Below are 27,714 nucleotides of genomic sequence, written 5' to 3' on the forward strand. Positions count from 1 at the left end.
TCACATGCAATAAGTAGATGCCACTGGACTGACTTTGTTTTCCTTCCATGTTTAAGAGGTATTTAGATGGACACTTGAATCTGCAAGACATTGTAGGATCCAGTCCTAATGTGGGCAAATGAGATTAATGTAGACGGGCAAAAAGTCAGCATGCATGAGGTGGGCTGAAGAGCCTGTTTAGTGCTGTGCAACTCCATGACTCTATGATTTGACTGTACCTCTCCCCCATATGTATATCAACTCTGTGTCCCATTCATCTGTCAAGTTACAGTAGAACTCTGACAATCCATTATCCCATTGTTCAGAAATCCCAATGATTTGTGTTACGGACTAGGTTACTACTGGTGAATGTCCCTTTAAGATGGAGCATAGTGGTGTGTGTGTGTGTGGTTACGACAACAGAAGATAAAGGATGTAATGACGTTTTTGAAGCAGTCAGTTGGAGTCAGTTGGGGGGGTGGGAGAGAGAGAGAGAGAGAGAGAGAGAGAGAGCAGCCTGCTAGTTTCACTATCGATGGATGAGAAACAGTAACTGTGTCTGTCACTACAATCCATGTATGGATTTCTGGAGTAATCCAGCGGAGTCCACTTCGTTGTTAACCTGTAGAGGGAAACAGGTATTTGTGTGGACGGCCACGTCTCAGATGCCTTTCGGGGTGGCAGATACTTCAGAACAAAGCAGTGGAGTTCACTTTGTTGTTGACCTGTACAAGGAAACAGGTATTCGTGTGGATGGCCACGATTCCAGTGCCTTTTGGGGAGGCAGATGCGGTGGAGTAGTCACTACTGAGTAGACACTGAGGTGTCGTATGGGTTCCATCGTGGAACATTTGGATTTCGTAATTATTCTCCATTTTCTCTTTACATCTATGTTTTGTCTTCAGTCAACGGTGGTTGTTGAAGAAACCTTTGCTCACGTTTCACCTTACAGCTTGCTGAACTGAACTTTGAGAACTATTCCTGGACTTGGAGTTTGGGAGTTTGCCACACACACACTACGAGTTTAATTTTTGGGGTTAACGTTTAAGATTCTAACATTTTTACTTCTAACATTCTAACATTTTTACTTTTATTTTTCTTATTATCATAAGTAGTTATTAACAAAATAGTTTTTAACACTTATACATGACTCGGAGTGTTTCTTCTGTTGCTAGTTCATGACATTTGGCACCTGGCTCACTGGAGCTCTGTTTTGCACATTCTTTTTAAAAACACTGTGGGACCGCTCCTTTTAAACTTAATTGGGCCCCTCTTCCTGCAGTGTGGCCCCTTTTCCTCAGCCCCTTTAAACATATCAGGTTCACTGGAAAATTTGTTATACCAATGCGTTGCACCTAAAAAAAGTGAATTAAAGCAGGATAAAATATCGGCACAACATTGTGGGCCGAAGGGCCTGTACTGTGCCATAGTGTTCTATGTTTTCTATGTTCTAAAGGTGCATTGGGTATTAATAGAAGTAATATTTGGTAGTCTCGAAAATATAGCAGTTTGGCACCACCAAAGTTGTGAGTGCCAGACTATTGGAGTTTTACTGTAGTTTAAATCATCACCAGTAAACCTCCTGCAAGGAAGTTGGATACATTTTGGTTCAGATGCAACCCATCCAGCTTACAGAGGTCCCACCTTCCGCATATATGGTCCCAGTGATCCAGAAATCTGAAGCCCTTCCTCCTCCACTTATTTTTTAGCCACATCTGATATATCCTCCTATTACTTTGGTCACTCGCATGAGGCACCTGAAGTAATCCAGATTATTACAACCTATAAATCCTGTCCTTTAATTTGCTTCTTAGCTCCCTAAATTCAAGTTGCAGGGCCTCATCTTTCCTTTTATGTCAGTGGCAACAATGTGAATCACAACTTCTGGCCTTTTTCCTCCCCTATTAGGATGTCCTGCAAACTATTCTGTAAATTCCTTGACACAATGGAGGCAACACACAATTCTGGATTCTCTTTTACAATTGTAGAAGAACCTGTCTATTCTTCTCATTATCGAGTCTCCTAACACCCTTGCCCTTGGACCTTTGCTCCCACCCCCAGTGCATTTGAGCCACTGATGATGCTATGATCTTGCCTTTGGCTGTACTTCTCAGAGATACATTAACTGACCCCCTGCCCCAAATTTTCCAACATGGATAAATGGTTTTGGAGCAAGATGCACTCTGATGTGTCTCTGACTAGCTGCCTGCCTCTCTTCCTCTGCTTGTTGATCACCTACTTCTCCTTAAACTGACCACTTCTAGAAGCATGTTATTCATATAGCTTTCTGTTTTGCAGATACACCATAGTGCCTTCAGACAATGCAGAAGCTCTGAAACTCAGTTTAAAATGTCTGGCATTAATGTCACACTGTCAAATCAAACACCAGAGCTGAAAGTTTCTGAAAGACCCTCCTCTCAAAGCTTCATCACACACCAAATCCTTCACTATGAGGCCGCTGCACTCTGAGATTTGCTGTGAAAATCCATGCTGGAAACGATGGTGGAGGCTGATACGATAGGGTCTTTCAAGAGACTGTTAGATAGGTACATGGAGCTGAGTAAAATAGAGGGCTATGGGTAAGCCTAGTAATTTCTAGGGTAGGGACATGTTCGGCACAGCTTTGTGGGCCGAAGGTCCTGAATTGTGCTGTAGTTTTTCTATGTTCTATTACAATTGTTTCACGAGCAGTTGCACAGGCAGTTAAGGCAACAGCATCCTACTTGAGTGGTTGCAAGCGAATATATGAATTGATCTCCAAGTTCTTTGGTTTAAATATTACCATCAATTTTTCTTTGTCCAGCCACATGGATGCTATGGCCAAGAAAGCACACCAGTGCCTCTACTTCCTCAGAAAGCTAAGGAAATTTGGTATGTCCCCATTGACACTCACCAATTTTTATAGATGCACCGTAGAAACATCCTATTCAGATGCATCACAGCTTGGTATGGCACCTGCTCTACCCAAGACCACAAGAAATTACACAGACTTGTGAACGCAGCCCAGTCCATCATGAAAACCAGCCTTCTCTCCTTGACTATGTCTGTATTTCCCGCTGCCTCGGAAAAGCAGCCAACATAATCAAAGATCCCTCCTACCCCAGTCATTCTCTCTTCTTCTCCCTCCCATGGGGCAGAAGATACAAAAGCTAGAGAACACATACCACAAGGCTCAAGGATAGCTTCAACACACTGTTATAAGGCTCTTGAACAGACACTTTAAAGATGAACACTAAAAGATGAACTCTTGATCTTTCAATCTGCCTCACCGTGGCCCTTGGACTTTATTTTTCTACCTGCTCTGCACTTTCTCTTCAACAACTATATACTACATTCTGTCCTTTTTTTTTCCCTTTTGCACTGCCTCAATGTACTTATGTATGGAATAATCTGTCTGGATGGCATGCAAGCAAAAGCTTTTCACGGAATCTCAGTACACGTGACAATAGTAAACCATTTACCAATTAAGCAGATGTAGACTACTGAGCCCTCTTAACCTGCTTCACAATTTGATAAGACACTCCTTGTGATGATTGGGACTATTGTTGTGGCTGGCTGCATTGTTGGTAGGGGTGTGCCAACTGTTGACACAAGGATTGGAAGATACCATTGGCCTGCTGAGCTCAGGGCAAGTTGGGAGATTGCGTGACAACTGCATTTTATGTCTATTGGAAATCTGGACCACAGGAACAGATATACAACTAAAACCCTGCTCACGACATGCCTTACTTTTGGGATACAGTATTCGAAATGCTGTCTTATTTATTTTGTACTTAGGACACTGTGACAGACACCAGCTTGGTGAGAATTTGCAAGCCTATATCGAAGCCGTTAAGTAGCTTCTCTGGAGGCTTTTGAGATTGTGATGTTCTGGTTAAGTGATGCATTGAGATAAAGGTGTTCCAAATCAGACGCCGTTGGGGTATTTGAGTGTTGTCAGGGATCTACTGAGGCAACTGTACTCCCTGTATTGAGTAACTGCAGTGAAATTGCAGTTTTGCGCGAACTTACGCAGTGGAACATTCGGGGAAGGGGGAAGCTGTCCTTCAGGTGTTGCACCTTATGGCAGCAAAAGGCACTGCAGTCAGGGTGCGATCGAGCACCTGCAATGGCGTCACAGGCGGAAAGGGGTAGGCTGAGAAAGCAATCATTGCACGCAGCCCGGTGGGAAAGAGGTGCTGCTGATAAACGGAGAGGGGTCAGGAGGAGGCGCTGCAGGTGGAGTGCAGCGTGAGGCACCCGCCTTGTGATTCGTTTCTCGTTCCCTGGTTACGAGAGAGACGCGACCTGACCTGTGTTGGCAGAAATAACGAGTGAGTATTGTGCAGGGAGGGGCCGATTTGATCGCTCATGTGTGTGGTGATGGAAGTGAATGTTTTGCCGAGGATTACTGGTACAACCTTAGATTCTCGATAGAACTCCAAAGGAAAAGCGAACACTGGGCCTGAAGTGAGGTTACGATGTAGACGAACCGGAGGTAAGTACTGATAAGATGATATCAGTATGTTATTTAAACGAAGGAAAACACTGGCCTTGTAAACTAATAGGTGTGGCTGGGGTTTGTTGTAAGACAAATGTTGATGCGCAATAAGCAACGCAGCAGAGAGGTGGTGAATTTAGTCAAGAAGAAAAAAAGAAGCGTATGTAAGGTTTAGGAAGCTAAAATCAAACAGGCTGAGGACGTGGGCGAGATCCTAAATGAATACGTTGTGTTGGTACTTATCAAGGGGAAGGACGTGGAGGACATTCTTGCCTTCATTAGTCAGGGCACTGAGTACAAGAGTTGCAACGACATGGTATAGCAGTACATGACTGCATTTGGAATACTGTGTGCAGTTCTGATTGCCAGGGTATAGGAAGAATGTTGTTTAGCTGGAAAGGGTACAGAAGAGATTCACGAGGATGTTACTATGACTGGAGGGTGTAAGCTATAAGGAGAGAGTGGATAGGCTGGGACTCTTTTCCCTGGAGCATAGGAGGCTGAGGGGTGACCTTATAAAATGATGAGGGGCAGAGATCAGGTGAATGATCATGGTCTTTCTCCCAGGGTAGGGGAGTCTAAAACACCCCAGGGCATAGGTTTAAGAAAGATTTAAAAGGGATCTGAGGGCATCTTTCTCACACAGAAGGTGGTGAGTATATGGAATGAGGTGGTAGAGGTGGGTACGATCACATGTTTAAAAGACATTTAGTCAGGTGCATGTATGGGAAAGGTTTTGAGGGATATGGACCAAATGTGGGAAAATTGGACCAGCTCAAGTTGACAACTTGGTCAACATGGACAAGTTGGGCCAAAGGGCCTGTTTCCATGCTGTATAAGTCTATAACTCGATGACCTCTGGAGATGGTCTGAAGCCAGATTCAGAAAAAACAAAATCTAACAATGAAGCAGATGCTGAGCTTGATGACCGTTGCAAGCATACCTTCCTTTACTCATCAAACATCTTAGCAAGTTCCTGCCCAATCTGTGTGAGATATGTGAGCCAGTCAACTGACCAAGAAGGATGAGGTGTCTCTAGTAGAAGACCACAGATCTGTGTCAGGCATACATATGTAATTAATTGCTCAATTACCTTCAGTCTGACCTCAAACCATCATGACCTACTAGTGATGGTGCTAGAATCTGAGGTTCTATGCACAAAAGCCAGGGAAAATATTAACAGTTGGTTTACTCTTATCATAGGATAAATACTTTATTAACACTTACCCTTAACCAACCTTCCATGTGGTGCTTGAAAGTTCCATGAAGGAACCCTTGAAGTCAATAACCTTCTGAAATCAGAAAATATTGGAAGCACTTGGCAGGTGAGGCAGCATCAGTGGAGAGAAAAAAACAGAATTGATGTTTTGGGTAAAGAATTGGAAGGATATCCATCGGAATTGGGGAAACTGAGAAAACAAGCATGTTTTAGTTACAGACAGAGGGGAGGGGTGAGAGAAGAGGGAATTTATGGATTTAAACCAAAGTTGCCAAGGTCAAATTTACTTCAAAATTTGCAGTTGGAGATGGAAAAGAAAAACAAATTGAAACAGAAAGGTACAGCCACATTAGTGGAGAGAGAGGGGTTACCTAAAATTATTAAATTCAATATTGTCGAGATTGATGCACCTTACCCAGATGAAAGATGAGGTGCTATTCCTCAAGTTTATATAGGGCATTGTGAGAACAATGTTGGCAGGTCAGAGTGGCAGTTGGACAGAAGATAAGGAGGTAAGTCTCTTGTCAGGTTACCCAGAGCTTCTGGTGTCGTGTTCCCGCCTTCTTCCCATATCCCTTTGATCCCATTAGTATTAAGAATACCTGCTTTCTTTTTGAATATATTTAATGACTTGGTCTCCACTGTCTTCTGTAGTAGAGAATTCCACAGGTTCACCAATAGAGAAAAAATTCTCCTGATTTCAGTTACAACTGATATATTCTGTATCCTGAGTCAGTGACTCTTGATTCTGAATTCTTCAGCCACCAGGAACATCTTCACTGCATCCACTCTGTCTAGTTCTATTTGAATTTTATTGGTTTCTGTGAAATTCCTTCTTAGTCTTCCAAACTCTGGTGAATAACATGTATGCCAGTCCTGCTATCTCAGCAATCATTCTGGTAGACCTTTGTTGCACTCCCGTCATGGGAAGAACATACTTCATCAGATTAAGAGACCAAAACTTCACACACATCTCCAGGGTGTATCCCACCTAGGCCCTATATGGCTAAAGGTAATATATCTTTGCTCCTGTACTCAAATCCTCTTGTAAGGAAGGCCCAGATGGCTTGGAGCTTAGCCTTTAAGTGTGCACAAATGCAAGCATCATCTGCATATTTCAGCTTGACCACTGAGGTTCAGGTGGCCTTGGGTCTGGAGTGTAATTGCCATGGGTTGAAATGTTTCCCATTAGTTTTGAAGAGTAGCTGCTCTCTTGGCAAATATTTCTTGGAGATGAGGTGGAGCAATGCAACATGAAAGGTTGAACAGAGTGTTGGGGCAATGTTTGACACTGGCCTTCATAGAGAGCGGCTCTGTTATAGACCCATCATGAAGCAAATGTAAGTTGGGGACTAATTTGAGAAGTTCCACAATCCCTTGAGGTTGATGGAGTCAAAGGTTCATGCAGGGTAGCATCTCTCACATAGCAGCATCTAATTAGATTTGCAACAACATACCTGCTCAGGGTTTGTGCTTTGTAGTCATCATTGAGTCCATGCAGATGAATACATGACATAATTTATTTTCTGATATCTATCACTCCATATTAAGTTTGATTTCTGGTCACTTAGGGGGAGCTAACTCAGCAATTCTGAGCCAAGGATGGGGACAACTTCAGAGTAATAGAATCAGAGAGTTATACAGCATGAAAACAGGCTGTTCAGCCCAATTTTTCCTTGCTGACCAAAGTGTCTTCCTGAAACAGTTCCATTTGCCTGCATTTGGCCCATATCCCTCTAAATCTTTCATATCTGTGTACCGGTCTAATTGTCATTTAAAGATTGTAATTTCTACCACTTCCTCTGGCAGCTCGTTCCATATGCCCACCACCCTTACTAGGAGCCAAAATGATTGTTGGCTGAGGATGTGAATGAGCTTGGCTTTGCAGTTTGAGTATTTAGTATGATTTTAAAAATGGAAATATCAAAATGTTCAGTGCTTTGGTATGTAAAACATCAAACTTGTATTATGCATTTATTTCCTGCAGGTTTTGGAAATACAATAAAAATGTCAGAGGAAGATTTCAGAACCACTCCAGCTTGTGCACGAAGTCCAATAGTTTCCAAACGAACTATGTTTCAGGTATGGTCCTGGATAGGTCTAAAATAGACGCATTTTGCTGACTACCATTAAATCTTCCCTTAATCTTCTCTCTTGACGGGAAACTTGTTTTCCCTAGTCTGAACATCTAACTTAAGCTTATTACCCTGACCTAACTGGAGGGCCCAGAAGACCAAAAGAATATAAGAAATATGATTAGAAGCAAGTCAAGTAGAGTCTGTTGTGCCAGTGAGTTCATGCTCGATCTTATTTTGGCCTTGGTTCCAGTTTCCTGCCTATTCCCCACATCCTTGGACTTCCCTAAAGACAAAGAAATCTCTGTTGCCCATGTCTACTTTCAATGATTCAGCTGCAAAATTCATTATTTCCATGTTAATTGAATGACCCCTTATTGTGAACCTTTGCACCCAACTTCTAGACTCCACCACAGGAAATATCCTCTCAGCATCCACCCTTTCATGTCCCCTCTGAACATAGTGTTTCAATAAGATCATGTCTCAAAGGTGCAACCAGCTCAGCCTTTCCACAGAAGACAACCACTCATCCCAGGATTCAACTGAATGAACCTTCTTTGAATTGCTAATACAAGTATATCCCCTCTTAAGTGAAGAGACCAAAACTATATGCAGTACTCGAGGTGTGGTTTCACTGCGTCCTTAAGAGACTGCAGCAAGACTACCTAATATACTTCATACTCTAAAGATCGATACTCCATTTGCCTTCCTATTTACTTGGCGTACTTGTATGTTAACTTTCTGTTTCATGTATAAGGAAACCAAGATCACTCTGCAATGTAGTATTTTATAATCTTTCTTGATTTGAATAATATTGTGATTTGCTGTTTAACCAAGCAAAGCAGGAAAACTTTGCAATTCCCCATAATCTACTCCACATCACATATCAGCGAGACCAGAGATTCTGCAGATGCTGGAATCTGGAGCAACACACAAAATACTGGAGGAACTCAGCAGGTCAGGCAGCATCTACAGAGAGAAATAAACAGTCGATATTTCAGGTTGAGAAAGGAAGAGGGCAGAAGCTGGAATAAGAAGGTCGGGGGAGAAGTACATTCAGGCAGGTGATAGGTGAGTTCAGGTGAAAGGGGGAAGGTAGGAGGAGGGGTGAGATGTAAGAAGCTGAGAGGTGATAGGTAGAAGAGGCAAAGCTCTGAAGAAGGAATCCGGTAGGAAAGAGCTGTGGACCATGGAATAAAGGGAAGGACATAGGGGATAGCTGGACAGGTCATCAGGGTGGGGGAAGGGGAAAGAGAAGGGGGGAGGGGGCCACAGGAATGGGGGAATAAAAAGGGGAAAACAATAAGGGGGAGAAGAGGGGAGGAGTTACTGGAAGGTAGAGAAATTGATGTTGAGGCCATCGGGTTGGAGCCTACCAAGGCGGAATATGAGGTGTTGTTCCTCCAATCTACGTCTGGCCTCAACGTGGCAGAAGAGGAGGCCATGAATAGACATGTCAGTATGGGAGTGGGATGTGGAACTGAAGTGGATGGCCACTGGGAGATCTTTGCTTTTATGGCAGACAGAGCGAAGGTGCTCGATAAAGCGGTCACCCAATCTGCGTTGGGTCTCACCGATGTAGAGAAGGTGCTCGATGAAACAGTCCCCCTATATTTGCCCATTGAGTTAACCTATCTACTTCACACACTTCCTACATCCTTCCTGCTTGCTTTCCTACCTATATTTATAATATGAGCATATTTTAGAACATAGAACTGTACAGAGAACAATGCTGTTCCAGAGAAAACAACCCAAGTTTGTCCAGCCTCTCTAGGGTAGGGCTAGTAGGGCAGGGCTAGTGTGAAATTTCAATTTTCCCGGTATCGACTGGGCCAACCGGAGTGCAAAGGATCTGGGTGGGGTGGAATTCGTGCAGTTCCTCCAAGGTAGTTTCCTCATGCAAAGTATATAGGAATCTACTGAGGAAGGAGCAATACTGGACCTCCTCTTAGGGAATGAGGTGGGCCAAGTAACTGAAGTGGCATTTGGGGAACACTTTGGGTCCAGTGACCACAATTCTATTAGTCTTAAAATAGTTATGGGGAAAGATAGAACAGGTCTACAGGTTAAAGTGTGAACTGGAGCAGGGCCAACTTTGAGGGCATTAGGTAGGATCCAGCTGGGATCAACTGGGAGACTCTGTTTAAAGGCAATGGAACTGTTGGCAAGTGGGAGACTTTTAAGAGGGTCATATCAAGAGTCCAGGGGTGGCATGTTCCTGATAGGGTGAAGGGTAGACATACCAAATTCAGGGAACCCTGGCTGATGAGAGACATCGAGGCTCTGGTCAGGGGAAAAAGAAGGAAGTGTACATCGTGTTTAGGCAGCTGGGTTAGGAAATGAATCCCTCGACAAATATAAAAAGTTTAAGACCAGGCTTAAGAGGGAAATCAGGAGGTCAAAAAGAGGGTATGAGATGGATTTGGCAGGCACGGTTAAAGATAATCCCAAGAGGTTCTTCAGTTATACTAATAGTAAAAGGGTGACTAGGGAGAGACCAGGTCCTCTTAAAGACTGTCTGAGTTGCCTATGTGTGGAGCCATAGGAGATGGCTAAGATTTTTAATGTCTGTTTCTCCTTGGTGTTTACTAAGGAGAATATCATGGATGCCAAAGAAATGAGGATAAAAAGTAGTGAGGTCTTGTATCATATGCATATTACGAGGAAGGAGATATTTGCAGTCTTGAAATGCATTAAGGTGGGCAAATCCACAGGGCCTGTCCAAGTGCATTCCCGGACCTTATGGGAGGCCAGGAAAGAAATCGTGGAGGCCCTTGTAGAGATATTTACTTTGTTGTTAGCCGTTGGCAAAGTTCCAGAAGATTGGAGTGTGGCTAATGTTGTTCCATTGTTCAAGAAGGGTAGCAAGGACAGGCCAGGGAACTACAGGCCAGTGAGCCTGACTTCAGCTGTAGCAAAGTTACTGGAGGGAATTCTGAGGGACAAGGTCTACCATCACTTGGATAGTCAAGGCCTGATCAGGAATAGTCAGCATTGTTTTGTGTGTGGGAAGTCATGTCTGACGAATCTTTTGGAGTTTTTTGAAGAGGTAACTAAGGGGATAGATGAAGGTAGGGCAGTGGATGTTGTCTATATGGACTTCAGTAAGGCCTTTGACAAGGTCCTGCATGGTAGGCTGATCTTGAAAATTTGATCGCATGGGATTCAGGGGTAGCTAGCAAAGTGGATTCAGAGTTGGCTTGATAATAGGAAGCAGAGTGTGATGGTTGTAGGTTGATTCTCCAACTGGAGGCCTATGACCAGTGGGGTGCCCCAGGGGTCAGTGTTGGGACCTCTGTTTTTCATTATTAATGTAAATGATTTGGATATGAATATACATGGCATGATTAGCAAGTTTGCTGATGATACCAAATTAGGGGGTCTCATTAATAGTGAAGCAGGTTACAATGAATTACAAAGGGATCTTGATCAGTTAGGGAAATGGGCTGAGAAATGGCAATTGGATTTCAACTTGGATAAGTGTGAGGTGATATGTTGTGGACAGTCAAACCAGGCTAGGACTTGTTTGAATGGACCCTGCCATTCACTGTACGAGTGTCGTGGAACAGAGGGACCTGGGAGTACAGTTCGCTGAAAGTGGCCGCGCAAGTAGACAGGATGGTGAAGAAGGTATTTACTATGCTGGCCTTCAGTCAGGGCCTCGAGTTTCGGAGCAGGAACATTACATTGCAGTTATATAAGTCATTGATTGGTGAGGCCGCACTTAGAGTATTGTGTACAGTTTTGGTCATCCTGTCATAGGAAAGATATTGTCAAGCTGGAGAGGGTGTAGAAGAGATTTGAGGATGCTGCCTGGACTAGAGGGCCTGAGTTATAGGGAGAGGTTGGCCATGCTGGATCTTTATTCCTTGGAGCGTAGGAGAATGAGGGGTGATCTCATAGAAGTTTATAAAATCATGAAGGGTATAGATAAGGTGGGCAGACATTGTCTTTTCCCCAGCACTGGGGAGTCATTATCTAGAGAGTACAGATACAAGATAAGAGGGGAGAGATTTAAGAGACCTGAGAGATAACTTCTTTACACAGAGGGTAGTGAGTACCTGGAATGAGCTGCCAGAGGAAGTGGTTGAGGCAGGTACAATTGCAACACTTAAGTGGCATTTAGATAGGTACATGGAGGGGAGGGACTTGGAGGGTTATGGGCTGAATACGGGCAACTGGGAATAGCAGGGAGGATGTTGTGGTTGGCATGGACCAATTGGGCTGAAGGGCCTGTTTCCATGCTGTATTTTTTAAAATTTTATTTACAGTGTGGTAACAGGCCCTTCCGGCCCAATGAGTCCGTGCCGCCCACTTTAAACCCAAATAACCTACCCGTACGTCTTTGCAATGTGGGAGGAAACCAGAGCACCTAGAGGAAACCCACGCAGACACGGGAGAACGTACGAACTCCTTACAGACAGCGACGGGAATCGAACCCTGATCGCTGGCGCTGTAATTGTGTCGCACTAACCGCTACGCTACCATGCCACCATATATTCTATGGAGTCATATACTCTATGACTCCATGACTTTTTGTAGCACATGCCCTCTAATCCAGGCAGCACCCTCTCCAAAGCCTCCACATCCTTCCTATAATGGGGTGACAAGAATTGAATGCAATACTGTAGATGTGGCCTAACTAGAGCTTTATAAAGCTGTCACATAACTTTCTGACTCTTGAACTCAATGCTTTGACTAATAAAGCACACCATACCCTATCACCCTGTACAGCCATTTTCAAATAGCTATGGACTTGGACTCCAAGATCCCTCTGTACATTAACACCATTAACTGTGTACTCTCTCTTTACATTTGATCTCCTGAAGTGCAGTGCCTCACACTTGGCTGGATTAAGCTCCATCTGCCACTTCTCCACTCATATCTGTAACAGATCTACATCCCTCAGTATCCTCTGGCAATCTTCTACACAATCTACAACACCACCAATCTTTGTGTCATTTGCAGACTTACTAACCCACCTAAAACAAGTCATTTACATATATATATCTGTGTGTGTATATATCAACAGCTCTACCTTTATCAATCACCTTAGTCGTCATCTCAAAACTCAATAAAGTTAAGACAGGACTTGCCCTGCCAAAGCTATGCTGACTTTCCCTAATTAGCCAATAGTTTTTCAAGTGCTCATAAATCCTATCCCTAAGAATCCTCTCCAATAGCATCCCTACCACTGACATGAGACTCACTGGTCTACAGTTTCCAGGATTATTCTTATTTCCCTTCTTGAACAACGGAACAACATTAGCTACTTGCCAGTCCTCTGGAACCTTGCATGTGGCTAAAGAGGATGTGAACATTTTGTTCAAGACCCCAGCAGTCTCATCCCTTGCCTCTCTTAATAATCTGGAGTATATCCCATCAGACCCTGAGGACTTATCCATCTTAACGTTCTTCAAGAGATCCAACACTACCTCTTTCTGTATCACTAAATGTCCTAGCATACTAACATGCACCACACTGATCTCACTATCCTCTATGTCCTTCTCCTTGGTAAATACTGTGCCAAGTACTCATTTAGGACCTCACGCACATCTTTTGCCTCCAAGCACATGTTCCCTCTTTTATCCTTCAGTGGTCCTTTGTTACCCATTTGCATTCCTGGTCACCACACTGTTGGAAAGATGTTGCCTGGGATGGAGCATTTTACTTGCAGAAAAGGCTGGGTTTGGAGTAAATAAAGCTGATTGGGGACTTGATCAAGGTGTATAAAATTCAGAGGCATAGATAAGGTAATTAGTGAGAAACTTTTCCTCCAGACTCGTGTTTATAACTAAAGGACATAGGTTTACCATGAGGGTGGTTGAAATTTGGAACAGTGTGCAGTGGTGGTAGAAGCAGGAACTTGTTCAATTAGAAGCACTTGAGCTTCTTTATCTGTGTTATTTGCTGCTAATAGCAGATTTATGGGACATGCCCAACAGGCAAGTATATACTTTTGGAGCGATAGCCCTTTAAAATTTAGCATATTTCCATCTTTTTAAACATTGTTTGCTCTCTATGCAATGCAGTTTTAGCACTCACAAATTGAAGTAAGAAAATACTTCAGCCAAGATTTTGTGGATCCTGTAGACTCTGAAGCTATGCTTCCCATTGGACAGGGCTAGGTTATAAATATATATTCTGATATCGACTCCATGGGGCATCATCTTATTTTTGCATTCAGTCCAAACATTATCAACAATTCATGCTCTTTCACCTCCGATCTTCAGTAATCTGCCCTCTTTCCCCAACAGAGGAATCATTTTGAAGAAGTTACCACAAGTTCACCAAATTACCTTCTAAATCACTTCAGATGACAGCTATTCTACCACTTACTCTGTGGCTTGAAAGAAAGATGGTAATTTGGCAGCTAAACAGCACAGCAATGCACTAGACTGTTACTAAAGAATAGAAATGTCAGAACCCAAGCTTGTGCATGGACTTTAATTTAGGGTAGTGAAATGCAGCCCCAACTCAAACCTGATATTTTTGTTTGATAACTTAATTACTCCATGTACTCCTGTGCAGAGGCAATGATACCTTTACTTCCTATTTTCAATTCAGGATGAATTACACAGGACAGTTGCTGCCAGAGTGATGAAGCAGTTCACAATTGAAGAAAATGCTTTCAGTGATTTTGACTATGGTGAGAACTACTACATAGCATAAAATTATTAGAAATTAAAGTCAAAGTTGAGTTTATTGTCATATGCATAAGTACATGTATGCATAGGTAACAATAGTGTAGCGGTTAGTGTAACGCTTTACAGCGCCAGCGACCCGGATTCAATTCCAGCCACTGTCTGTAAGGAGTTTGTACGTTCTACCCGTGTCTGCGTGGGTTTCGTCTGGGTGGTCTAGTTTCCTCCCACATTCCAAAGATGTACGGTTAGGAAGTTGTGGGCATGCTATGCTGGCGCTGGAAGTGTGGCGACACTTGCGGGCTGCCCCCAGCACACTCTACGCAAAAGATGCATTTCACTGTGTGTTTCAATGTGCATGTGACTAATAAAGATATCTTATGAAAAACTTACTTGCAGCAGCATCACAATCTTGTCTTGTATCCACCTACAAGTTAATTGAGATTAGAGTTGTAAATCTCTATTAACTCATCCCATTTGCTTTAATAAAATTTGGTGTATCCATTGCTAAGTATTGGAAAGAGTAACACTTTTCAAAAAAAAATCCCAGTGCACTGTTAATAGTTTCATCAAGGTTTAATTCTTTATTCATGAGCCTTGACAACAGAGTAAAGAGTTATTTAATGTAGGACATTTGCAACAAAAACTCAGCTCCTTCCGAGCTTTACTGCAAGTAAGGGTCATCAGGGTATGTGACTTTCCTTCTTCCTTCATTCTGAGTTCACTGAGAGATAAACAAAATCAGGAAATGTTGGAAATATACAGCACGTCAGGCATTATCTGTGGAGAGAGAAACAGAGTTAATATTTCAGGTCAATTATCCTTCATCAGAACTGGAAAAGTGAGAAAACAAGTGTGTTTTAATTTGCGGAGGGTGAGGGGTGGAGAGAAGGGAGTGCCTGTGATAGGGTGGGTACTGAGGTTGTCCAGGTGACACAGTACTTTTGGTGCCATCTGGGTTAATACAAAAATGAGGCTAGATGAAGACTGGAAAATGATCAAAAGAATGTGCTGGAACTGTGAGATACAGAACTGGCCAGTTCTGATACAACTAGGAATTGTCGAATTCAGTAATGTGTCCTGCTGGGTGGAATAAGAGTAGATGGAAGATGAGGTGCTGTTCCTTGAGCTTCATTGGAATAGTCAAATGCAGAGAGGTCAGAGGAGAAGTGGAATGGAGAATCAAAGAGATTTTTATTTACTCTATAATTGTCAGATATTGAAATTGGATATGGAAAATGAATAGGCAGAGTAACTAGCATGCTGTTTCTGCATATTATATTTTGATATGCCTTTCCAGATTCTGTATTAGAATGCAAAAACTTGAAAATTCACCATATAGGAAGGGAGATTCTGAAAATTTTTGATGCTTCAAATATCCTGAATTTGAAGTTTAATTATTTGTTCCAAATTGGCCTGAACTCTTGCCTCTGTCAGAATGTTGTTGGCCCACTCCAGAACCCTTGAATATATGTGTGACTAGAATTTGGATGTCACCCACTGATGCACTAAATGGGTGTTGCATTTAATCCTAATGCCCAACCTGGGGCCACCAAAATCTCCCTAAGATTGTTAAACCTGCCTTTTTAATAAAAAAAACATATGTTCCTCTTCCCCTATTTGATGTCTGAAAACACTGCCTGCACAGTTCCTGATAGCAACAGGAAAAATAGTCTGTAGATGCAGCAACATTCTCGCACTGAACACTGGGATGCAAACTGATATACTTTCCATGGCAGCTGTAGAAAAGGCTGCTGTGGAGAGAAGCAAACACACAGGTCTTCTCTGTGTCTGGCCACACACTCCTCTTCCCTGCATCCTCAGCCCCCAACTGCACAATAACGTACATGCCTCCATTCCCATGTTCTGTATGGTATCAAGCTATGTGATCGTAATGTGAGATGAGATCATAGCAGCGACCTCCACAGTAAAAAGCAGATGCAGGCTCCACATTAACAGATTTGATCTGCTGTATGAGTCAGGCCAGCATAGTCAGAAAGTAAAATATTGATGTATCTGGGCAATAATTCATGCATAGTTGATGAGTCGTTGGGAGGTTTGTTTTTTGTTTGACAGCAAATGGAAAACACAGGTTGTATGCTGCACATTCTTGCACTGGTGTTAGTGATTCATGAGCATCATGTGCTGATTATGTCATATGTGCATGAATAACAATGTGGAAATTATACCCATGCTGAAGTGAATTTTGATCAGGATTCATAGAAATATGCAGCACAGAAACTTGCCCTTCTGGCCCACCTTGTCCATGTTGACTATGGTGCCTGTCTATGCCATTTGCCCGCATTTGCCTCTGATCCAAATGTTTTTTAAGCATTGTAATTGTAACTGCCTCCACCACCTCCCTTGGCAGCTCATTTCATTCAGATCTCCTTTGAATTTCTCCATTGCCAACCTAAACCTGAGCCCTCTTGTTCTAGATTCTCCTGCCCTGGGAAAAAGACTCTTATCCATCCTATCTATCCACCTCATAATTTTATAAACCTCCTGTTAAGGTCATCCCTCAGCTTCTTGCATTCCAGTGAGATTAAACACAGCCTCTCCAGTCGCTCCTGATGACAACAGTCCTCCAGTCCTGGCAATCTTGGTGAATCTCTCCTGCACTCTTGGATTATCTGCTTCAGTTTCTACTGGAAATGGGAACAATTACATCAAGGCTTACTGAAAATGATTTTTATGTGCATTTTTTACATAATGGTCTGCCTTCCAAGCTATAAGATGATCCAACACAGAATAATATATTTTCCATGGTGCAGATTTTTCATTGTGGTATTGAACTGAATTCCCAACTCAATTGCCTTGCTCAATATTCATCCTTGAAACTACCCTGCCAAAAACAGAACAACTGGATGTGAATCTCATTGCTCTTTGTGTGAACATGGCCATTCCCTTTTCTTATGTAACAACAATAATTGCATTTTGTGGGGAATCCATTGGATGACAAGAGCTTTGAAATATCTTGAGAAAATAAAGAACAGCATTATTATCTCAAAGGACATAAGAGACAGCAGCAGGACGCCTTGAACCTGCACCATAATGTGTGATCAAGGCTGATCCAGTCTTGCCTCAACACAACCTTCTCACTCTCTCCTCATATCCCCAACTCCCTTCAAGTTCAAATGTCTGCCAGTCACCACTATGAATGCATTCAATTACTCTGTCTCTGAGGAACTGAGGGACAGTTTTTGAATGCCTTCTGAAAATCTAAATACACTACATATACTGGTTCCCCCCTTTATCCACCATGTGTTTACATCCTCAAAGAACTATAGCAAGTTTCATATTCATAAAAAGTTTTGAACAGTAGGAGTATGGAATGTCACCACCCACCTCTACAGCCTTCAATGCACCTGAACCCACAGTCACCGTTACAGATGTCAGAACAGTTTTCCAGACAGTGAACCCACGAAAAGCATCTGGCCCAGATGGCGTCACCAGCCATGTCCTAAGATCCTGTGCAGATCAACTGGCGGGTGTATTTGCAGACATTTGTAATCTCTCCCCTACTTCAATCTGAGGTTCCCATCTGCTTTCAGAACACCACAATCATCCCAGTACCTAAGAAAAATAAGGTAATGTGCCTTAGTGACTACTGCCCAGTGGCTCTGACATCCACCATCACAAAGTGCTTTGAGAGGTTGGTCATTACTCCAGCCTCCCAGACAACCTCGATCCACTGCAGTTCACCTACTGCCGAAACAGGTCCATGACAGATGCCATCTCCCTGGCCCTACACTCATCTCTGGAGCATCTGGGCAGTAAAGACACTTACATTAGCCAACATTATTGACTACAGCTCTGCCTTCACTACTATAATTCCAAGCAAACTCATCTTCAAACTCCAAGACCTGGGACTTAACACCTTTCTTTGCAACTGGCTCCTTTACTTCCTGACCAATAGACCGCAATCATTAAGTATAGGCAATAACACCTCCGCCATGGTTATCCTCAGCACTGGTGCCCCACAAGGCTGCATCCTCAGCCCCCCTACTCTACTCCCTATACACTTACGACTGTGTGGCCAGATTCTGCTCTAATTCTATCTACAAGTTTACAGATGATACCACTGTAATTGGATGAATCTCAAATAGTTGGAGTACAGGAAGAAGATAGAGAGCCTTGTGTAATGGTGTCTTGACAACAATCTTTTCCTCCATGTCAGCAAAACAAAAGAGCGGTGCATATACCCCTGCTTATATCAACAGTGTTGAGGTCGAGGGGGTTGAAAGCTTCAAGTTCTTTGGTGTGAACATCACCAATAGCCTGTCCTGGTCCAACCATGTAGACACCATGGCCAAGAAAGCGCACCAGTGCCTCTACTTGCTCAGGAGCTAAAGAAATTTGGCATCTCCCGTTTGACCCTCACCAATTTTTATCAATGCACCATAGAAAGTATCCTATCTGGATGCATCACGGCTTGGTATGACAGCTGCTCTGCCTGAGACTGCAAGAAACTGCAGAGAGTTGTGGACGCAGCTCAGCTTGTCACGGAAATCAGCTTCCCCTCCATGGACTCTTGTCTATGCTTCTCACTGCCTCGGTTAAGGCGCCAACATAAGGACCCCACCCACCCCCGACATCCTCTTTTCTCCCCCTTCTCATCGGGCAGAAGCCTGAAAGCATGCACCACCAGGCTCAGGACAGCTTCTGTCCCATCGGGCAGAAGCCTGAAAGCATGCACCACCAGGCTCAGGACAGCTTCTGTCCTGGTGTTATAAGACTATTGAATGGTCTTCTAGTACAATAATAGACTCTTGACCTCACAATCTACCTTGTTATGGTCTTGCACCTTATTGTCTGCCTGCACTGCATTCTCTCTGTAACTGTAACACTTTATTCTGTATTCTTTTATTGTCTTCCCTTGTACTACCTCAATGCATTGTTGTAATGAAATGATCCATATGGATAGCATGCAAAACAAAGCTTTTCACTGTACCTTGGTACATGGAAACATAGAAAAACTACAGCACAATTCAGGCCCTTCGGCCCACAAAGCTATGCCGAACATGTCCCTACCCTAGAAATTACTAGGCTTACCCATAGCCCTCTATTTTGCTCAGCTCCATGTACCTATCTAACAGTCTCTTGAAAGACCCTATCATATCTGCCTCCACCACAGTTTCCGGCAGCCCATTCCACGCACTCACCACTCTCTGAGTAAAAAACTTACCCCTGACATCTCCTCTATATCTACTCCCCAGCACCTTAAACCTATGTTCTCTTGTGGCCACCAGTTCAGCCCTGGGGAAAAGCCTCTATCTACCCTATCAATACCTCTCATCATCTTATACACCTCTATCAGGGGCCCCCTCATCCTCTGTCTCTCCAAGGAGAAAAGGCTGAGTTCCCTCAACCTGCTTTCATAAGGCATGCTCCGCATTCCAGGCAGCATCCCTGTAAATCTCCTCTGCACCCTCTCTCTGGCTTCCACATCTTTCCTGTAGTGAGGCGACCAGAACTGAGCACAATACTCCAAGTGGCATCTGACAATAATAAACCAATTTACCAATTTAAAATCATGTTAACTCATCTTGATTGTCTTTTCATTACGACCTGGATGCCAGGATTTTTCCAGTGACATGTCAGGTTAACTCGTCTATAGTTTCGTGCTTTCTGTCCTTCTCATTTCTTGAATAGTGATTTTTACATATGTAGTTCTCTGATCCTGTTGCAGCTCTCCAGAATCCAGGGAATTTTGGCAGATTACAACAATACATCCACGATCTTTGCAGCCACGTCCTTTAAGGCACTTGAATGAATACAAGGGCCTTTAGCCCTTATTGATGTGTCTAGTGGTTTCTTTTAGTGAAAGAGGTAGTTTTAAGTTCCTCCCTCCCTGCAGCTCCATAATCATTTATTACTGCAGTGATATTTTTCAGTGTCCTCTACCATGAAGACTAATCCAAAATAATGCCATCTCCATTTCTCTATTTCCAGGGTGTATTTTCCTTACTTCACTCTCGTATTTCTATCATCTCCCTCTCTATAAATTTTAAGTCATCTTTTGCTGATTTCTTTAAAAAAAAACCTCCTGATCCTACCAATAATCTTCAATTTTTCTTTCAATTTGATACCATTCTTTACTTCCTTAGTTAGCCCTGGCCAGTGTATCCTTCTCATGGAGCCTTTTTACATCACCGGAATGTACCTTCAACAATATTTATAAAATATCTCTGTAAAGAGTAAGACCCTTAACAGTGTTGATGAACAGAGGGATATTGGGGTGCAGGTCCTTAGCTCCTTGAAAGTGGTTACACAGGTTGATAGGGTGGTAAAGACGATGTATGGCATGCTTGCCTTTATTAGTTGAGGAATTGAGTTCAAGAGGCAGAAAGTTATGTTGTAAGCTTTATAAAACTCCAGTTAGGCTGCATCTGGAGTATTGCATTGAGTTCTGGTTGCCCCATTACAGGAAAGATGTGGAGGCTTCTGAGAGGACACAAAAGAGGTTTACCAGGATACTGCCTGGATTAGAGGGCATGTGCTGTTAGGATAGGTTGGACAAACCTGGATTGTTTTCTCTGGAGCGGTGGATGCTGAAGGGTATGGGAGGCATAGATAGAGTAGACAGCCAGTACCTTTTTCCCAGGGTTGAAATGTCTAATACCAGAGGGCATCTGGTGGTGGAGACGGATACGATAGGGTCTTTTAAGAGACTTCTGGATAGTTACATGGAGCTGAGAAAAATAGAGGGCTATGGGTCAGCCTAGTAATTTCTAAGGTAGGGACATGTTTGGCACAGCTTTGTGGGCCGAAGGGCCTGAATTGTGCTGTAGGTTTTCTATGTTTCTAGTTTCTTCTATGTTTCTATTTAAGGTGAGAAAGGGCAAGTTCAAAGGAGATGTGCGGGAAAGTTTTTTTTCTACACAGAGTGGTGGGTGCCTGGAATGCCGGCGGTGGTCATGGAGGCAAATACAATAGAGGCACTCAAGAGATTATTAGATAGGCACATGAATGTGCAGGAAATGGAGGGATGTGGATATTGTGTGGGCAGAAGGGATTAGTTCAGTTGAACATCTGATTACTAACATAATTAGTTTGGCACAACATCGTGGGCCGAGTGGCCTGTTCCTGTGCTGTACTGTTCCATAAATATCTGTCTCCGTTGATCTACTGACTTGCCCTCCTCCTGTTTATCATCCCTATCTCTCTAGTCCCTACATATTCATGTGTCTATCTAAAAGCTTCTTAAACTCCACCAAACTGCTTGACTACTATCCTTGGCAACCCATTCCAGGCACCAACCCCTCTCTGCATAAAAAGAAACTTGCCCCTCATGTCACCTTTATATGCACCAGCCCCCCCCCCCCCCCCCCCCCCCCATCTAATCTTAAAAGCATGTCCTCTGGTGTTTGACATTTCTACCTGGGGAACAGATTCTGACTCTCTACCCTACGTATGCCTCTCATAATTTTAAAACCTCTAACAGGTCTCCCCTCTATCTCCAACACTCTGGAGAGAACAACCCAAGTTTGTGCAACCTGTCCTTGTAGCTCATACTCTTATCCAGGCAGCATCCTGGTAAACCTCTTCTGTACCTTTTCCACAATCTCCAAATCCTTCCCATAATGGGGCGAGCATAACTGCACACAATACTCTGACTAAAGTTTTATATAGCTGCAGCATGACTTCCTTACTCTTATACTCCCTACCAATGAAGGCAAGCATTCCATACGCCTTCTTTACCACCTTATCCACTTGCATAGTCACTGTCAGTGAACTATGGACCTGGACCCCAAGATCCTTCTGTACCTCAATGCTATTAAGGGGCCTACCATTAGCTGTATAGTTTCTCCTTTAATTTGACCTCCCAAAATGCAACACTTTACACTTTCCCAGATTAAACTCCATCTGCCACATCTCTGCCCATATCTATAATTGATCTATATTCCGCTGTATCCTTTGATAGTCCTTTACACAATTCACCAATATCAGTGTCATCTGCAAACTTGCTATTCCACCCATTTTCATCCAAATCATTGATATATATCATAAACAAGACCCCAGCAGCAATCCTTGTGGAACACCACCGGTCATGGACCTCCAGCCAGAATAATAGCCTTCCAACCCTACTCTCTGTCTTCTATGGGCAAGACACAAAGATCCTTGTCAAAGCCCCAGCAATCTCCTCACTTGCTTCTTTCAATATTCTGGGATATATGCCATCAGACCCTGGGGACTTATCCACCTTAATGCTTTTCAGAAGACCCAGCACGACCTCATCCTTTGTCTCAAACTGTCCTGGCATATTAGCATGACCTAATCTGTTTTCTCTATCCTCCAATTTCTTCTCCTCAGTAAGTACCGACACAAAGTACTTATTTAGTACCTCAGTCGCTTGCTCTGACTCCAAGCACAAATTCCCTCCTTTGTCCTTGAATGGACCTACCCTCTCCTTACTTATCCACTTTTTCTTAATATAAGTATAAAATGCCTTGGGAGTATCCTTGACCCTTCTTGCCAATGACATTTCATGGCCTCTTTTGACCTTCCTAATCACCTGCTTGAGCACTTTCCTGCTATCTTTATGTTCAACAGGGGCCCAGTCTGATTTTAACTTCCTAAACCATGCATATGCTTCATTCTTCTTCCTGGCTAAATTTAGGACCTCTCAGGTCATCCAAGGTTCCCTTACCTTACCAGATGAAAAAACAACAAGATGCTGGACAAACTCAACAGACCAGGCAGCATCCATGGAGAAAAACAGACGGTCAATGTTTCAGGTCAGAACCCTTCTTCAGGACTGAAGATAGGAAAAGGTGAAGCCCAATATATAGGGGGGAAAAGCAGAACAGTGATAGGTGGACAAAAGAGGGGAGGTGGGGTGGGCACAAGGTGGTGATAGGTAGATGCAGGTACGAGATAGTGATAGGCAGATGCAGGGGAAGAGGGAGAGCAGATCCAACAGGGGATGGGTCAAAGGAATAGAGGCAGGTGCCCCATGGGGGGAGGGGAGGAGAGGGAAGAAAATGAAATAGGCAAGGAGAAAAAAAGAGAGAGGCAAGGAAATGGAAGAAGAGTCAAGGTGGGAGGGTGGTTGGTTTACATAAAGTGGGAGAATTCAATGTTCATGCCATTAGGTTGCAAGGTCCCAAGACGGAAAATGAGGTGCTGTTCCTCCAGTTTGCATTTGGACTTCTCCTGGAGTGGAGGAGACTGAGGACTGACATATCAGTGATGGAGAGGGAGGGGGAGTTGAAATGACTGGCATCAGGAAGCTGCAGATTGCAGTTATGGGTGGAGTGTAGGTGTTCCAGGAAACAGTCACCTAGTTTACATTTGGTCTCACCAATGTAGAGAAGGTGACACGGAGCACCGAATGTAGCAGATGATATTAAGGGAGGTGCAGATAAATCTCTGCCTCACCTGAAAGGACTTATGGGTCTCTGGATGGAGGTGGTGTGGGGGGAGGTGTTACACCTATGGTGGGGGCAGTGGAAAGTCCCCGGGGTGGGAGCGGGATGTGTGGGGACTTGCAGAGGCAGACGCTGACACTCAGACACTTCCTCCTACCTATCCCTGGATCATGACCCCACTGAGGACCACCAGGATTATCTCCCGCACCATCACAGACATCATCACCTTGGGAGACCTCCCCCCTACAGCTTCTAATATGATAGTCCCGCAACCTAGGACTGCCTGCTTCTATCTTCTCCCTAAAATCCACAAGAAGGACTGTCCCGGCAGACCTATTGTCTCCATGTGCTCTTGCTCTACTGAGCTTGTATCCTTGTACCTGGACACTATTCTGTCCCCTCTGTTCCAAACATTGACTGTCTGTTTTTCTCAATGGATGCTGCCTGGCCTGCTGAATTAGTCCAGCATGTTGTTTTTTTCATTTAGATTCCAGCATCTGCAGTCCTTCGTTTCTCTCCCTTACCCTACCATCCTTGTCCTTGCTCCTTAGTGGACCATGCCGATCCTGAACTCAGATCAGCTGATCTTTAAACAACTGCCACACGTCAGACGTGGACTTGCCTGACAGCAGCTGCTCCCAATGAATGGCTGTTAGCTCCTGTCTTATCCTGTCATAATTTGCCCTTGCTCAATTTAGTACCTTCCCCCAAGATCCAATTTTATCCTTACTCATAACCATCTTAAAACATATTAAGTTGTGGTCACTATTCCCACTGTGATAACTCTGTTGTTTCTGTACTTGTCTATAATCTGTCTACATATCTGTTCCTCCACCTCACGGTGGCAATTGGGGGCCATCAGTTTAATTGTACCTATCCTATTTCTGAACTCCACTCAAATTGCCTCTGTGAATAAGCCCTCCAGTTTGTCCTCTTTGTGTGCTGCTGTGACATTCTTCCTTATCAGTAGTGCAACCCTCCACCTCTTTTATCTCCCCTCCCCCCCACCCCCCATCACGTCTAAAGCAACGAAACCCATGAATGTTGAGCAGCCAGTCTTGTCCTTTACACATTCGGGTCTCTGTAATGGCAATAACATCATAATTCCATGTACTGATTCATCCTCCTTATCCATAATACTTCTAGCATTGAAATAAACACATTTCACCCATCAGTCCCACCGTGCTTATTAGCCTGTCCCTTGCTGTCCTCCCTTCCAGTCTTGCTTATCGTACCATATTTCTTGACCTCAACCCTCCCACCTGTTGCCCTGCTGCTGTGGTTCCCATCCCCCTACTGCTCTAGTAGCACTAGCAAACCTCCCGGCGAGGATATTGGCTCCCTTTAGGTTTAGGTGCAAACCGTCTTGTTTGTACAAGTCCTACCTGTCCTGGAAGAGTGCCCAGTGATCCATAAATGTGCAACCTTCCTTCCTGTACTAGCTCCTTAGTAATTCTGAGATTACAACCCTGGAAGTCCTGTTTTTTTTAACTTCCCTGCCTTTTAACCAATGGCTGCTCACCCCCCCCCCCCCCACCCGGAATGTCCTCTACCAGCTGCAAGACGTTCCTGACCTTTGTACCAGGGAGGCAACACACCATCCTGGAGTCTCAATTGCAGCCAAAGAAATGCCTGTCTGCATTCTTTACTATCAAGTCCCCTCTCACTGTTGCTCTGCCTGATTTCACCCTTCCCTCTGTGCATCAGAGCCAGGCACGGTGCCACTGACCCGGCTACTGGTGCTAGCCTCTGATAGGTTATCCCGCCCAACAGCATCAAAAGGGGTATACCTGTTGGTTGGGGGAATGACCACAGGGGAACCCTGCTCTGTCTGCCTGCTCCCCTTATTTCTCTTGGTAGTCACCCATTTATCTGTAGTCTGCACCTGAGGTGTGACCACCTCACTAAAACTCTCATCTATGATACCCTCAGAATCCCAGATGATCCTGAGTACATCCAACTCCAGCTCCATTTCTTTCACCCGGTCTGTCAGGAGCTGCAGCTGGGTGCACTTCCCACAGATGTAGTCATCAGGGAGACCATGAGGAGGACATCTTGCAGGAGGAGCATTCCACTGCCCTGACTACCATTTTATACACTGTCAAAGGTTGCAGATCAACAAGATAATAAAAACCTTACATGATTCTCACCTGCTCCTCACCTGTGCCTCCTTACCAAAGCCTCAGCTCCCCACTCCTACAATGGCCATTCCAAAATGGCCACTCTGCTTGACTCTACCTTCTTTTTATTGGCAAAATTTTGTGGCAACTCAGCCAATCAGAAACAACTTTTGAAACGGGATAGAAAAGGTTGAGAGGGATATGGGCCCAAAGCAGGCAAACGGGACTGACTCAGGTTCCGTGCTATATAACTCTATGACTCGAGAAACAAAGGACTGCAGATGCTGGAACCTAGATGAAAAACACGATGATGCTGGAGGAACTCAGCAGGCCAGGCAGCATCTGTGGAGAAAAGCAGGCAGTCAATGTTTCAGGTCAGGACCCTTCCTCAGGACTGAAGGTAGGAAAAGGGGAAGCCCAATATATAGGAGGGAACAGCAGAGCAGTGATAGGTGGACAAAAGAAGGGAGGTGGGGTGGGCACAGGGTGGTGAAAGGTAGATGCAGGTAAGAGATAGTGATAGGCAGGCGCAAGGTGCAGGGGAGGAGGACAGAGCAGATAAGGATAAGATATCTATTAATCACATGTACATTGAAACACACAGTGAAATACATCTTTTGCGTAGAATGTTCTGGGGGCAGCCCGCAAGTGTCTACACTACCGTGCTTCATTCAAAATTGCAGATGCCGCATATATGAAATAAGAACAACAAATACTGGACACTCATCAGGTGGGGCAGGGTCTCTTGGGACAGAGACAGAGGAAATGTTTCAGGGCTGAAATAAAAACAGAAACTTGGAAACACTCAGCTGATCAGGCATGAACTGTGGAGAGAGAAACAAAGTCAACAATTCAAGCCGGAAACGTTTCATTCACATCGCATCATGCAAAGCCTTTGGGCATTTTAGCAAACTATGACAGAAGAGTAGATGTCATTGTCTACAGGACATATTTCTCTGGAGCAATCTCCCAAAACAGCAACATACAGTGTACAACATCACATGATGGTACCAGCTTGGGCACAGGATTCGTGTTCAATGATGTTTCTGGAGGTGAAAGAAAATAGTTACAAGAGAGACTCTGCTGTTGGGACTGTTTTCTTTGAAGAAATGAGATTGATGTGCATGGAATCATGACAAATCAAGGGAGGGTAACCTGGATTAGGAGCTATTTCACTTTGGAAAACTACTTCGGAAATCCATTGGGGGATGGGTAAAAGGTAAGAAGAGAGAGGAAAAAAGGCCACGAAACGGAAGAAGAGAAGAAGCATGGGCGGGGGTGGGGGGGGGGGGGGTGCGGAGTTGTATTACCTAAAGTGGGAGAATTCAATATTCATGCTGTTAGGCTGCAAGGTTCCAAGACAGAAAATGAGGTGCTGTTCCTCCATTTTGTGCTTGGAATTCTCCTGGCAATGGAGGAGGCTGAGGACTGTCATATCAGTGATAGTGTGGGAGGGGGAGTTGAAGTGACTGGCAACGGGAAGATGCAGGTCGTGGTTATGGACAGAGTGCAGGTTATTATCTCTTACCTGCATCTTTTGTCCACCTATCACTGCTCTGCTTTTCCCTCCTACATATTGAGCTTCCCCTTTTCCTACCTTCAGTCCTGAAGAAGGGTCCTGACCTGAAACGTTAACCGCTTGCTTTTCTCCACGGATGCTGCCTGGCCTGCTGAGTTCCTCCAGCATCATCGTGGTTTTCAACTCTATGACTTGATGACAATAAGTTTCTCAGCTTAAAACTATAATTGAAAATCTTCTATATTCTGGTCCAATCCATCATAAGGGATCTTATATTATGAGATTTTTAATTCAACCTCACCTC

General features: G+C 43.9%; 1 protein-coding gene across 1 annotated transcript in view; it reads left to right on the forward strand.

Annotated features, from left to right (window-relative positions):
- Positions 1-3,671: 3,671 nt before the first annotated feature.
- Positions 3,672-27,714, forward strand: part of map9 (microtubule-associated protein 9) — a 131,654-nt gene continuing 107,611 nt past the window's right edge. The window contains exons 1-3 of the mRNA XM_052040693.1: positions 3,672-3,780; positions 7,666-7,760; positions 14,321-14,402. Coding sequence (XP_051896653.1) covers positions 7,686-7,760; positions 14,321-14,402 — 157 coding nt within the window. The 5' untranslated portion in view covers positions 3,672-3,780; positions 7,666-7,685. The remainder of the gene's footprint in view (positions 3,781-7,665; positions 7,761-14,320; positions 14,403-27,714) is intronic.

This window comes from Pristis pectinata, chromosome 2 (assembly GCF_009764475.1).
Source record: "Pristis pectinata isolate sPriPec2 chromosome 2, sPriPec2.1.pri, whole genome shotgun sequence".
NCBI classification, from domain to species: domain Eukaryota; kingdom Metazoa; phylum Chordata; class Chondrichthyes; order Rhinopristiformes; family Pristidae; genus Pristis; species Pristis pectinata.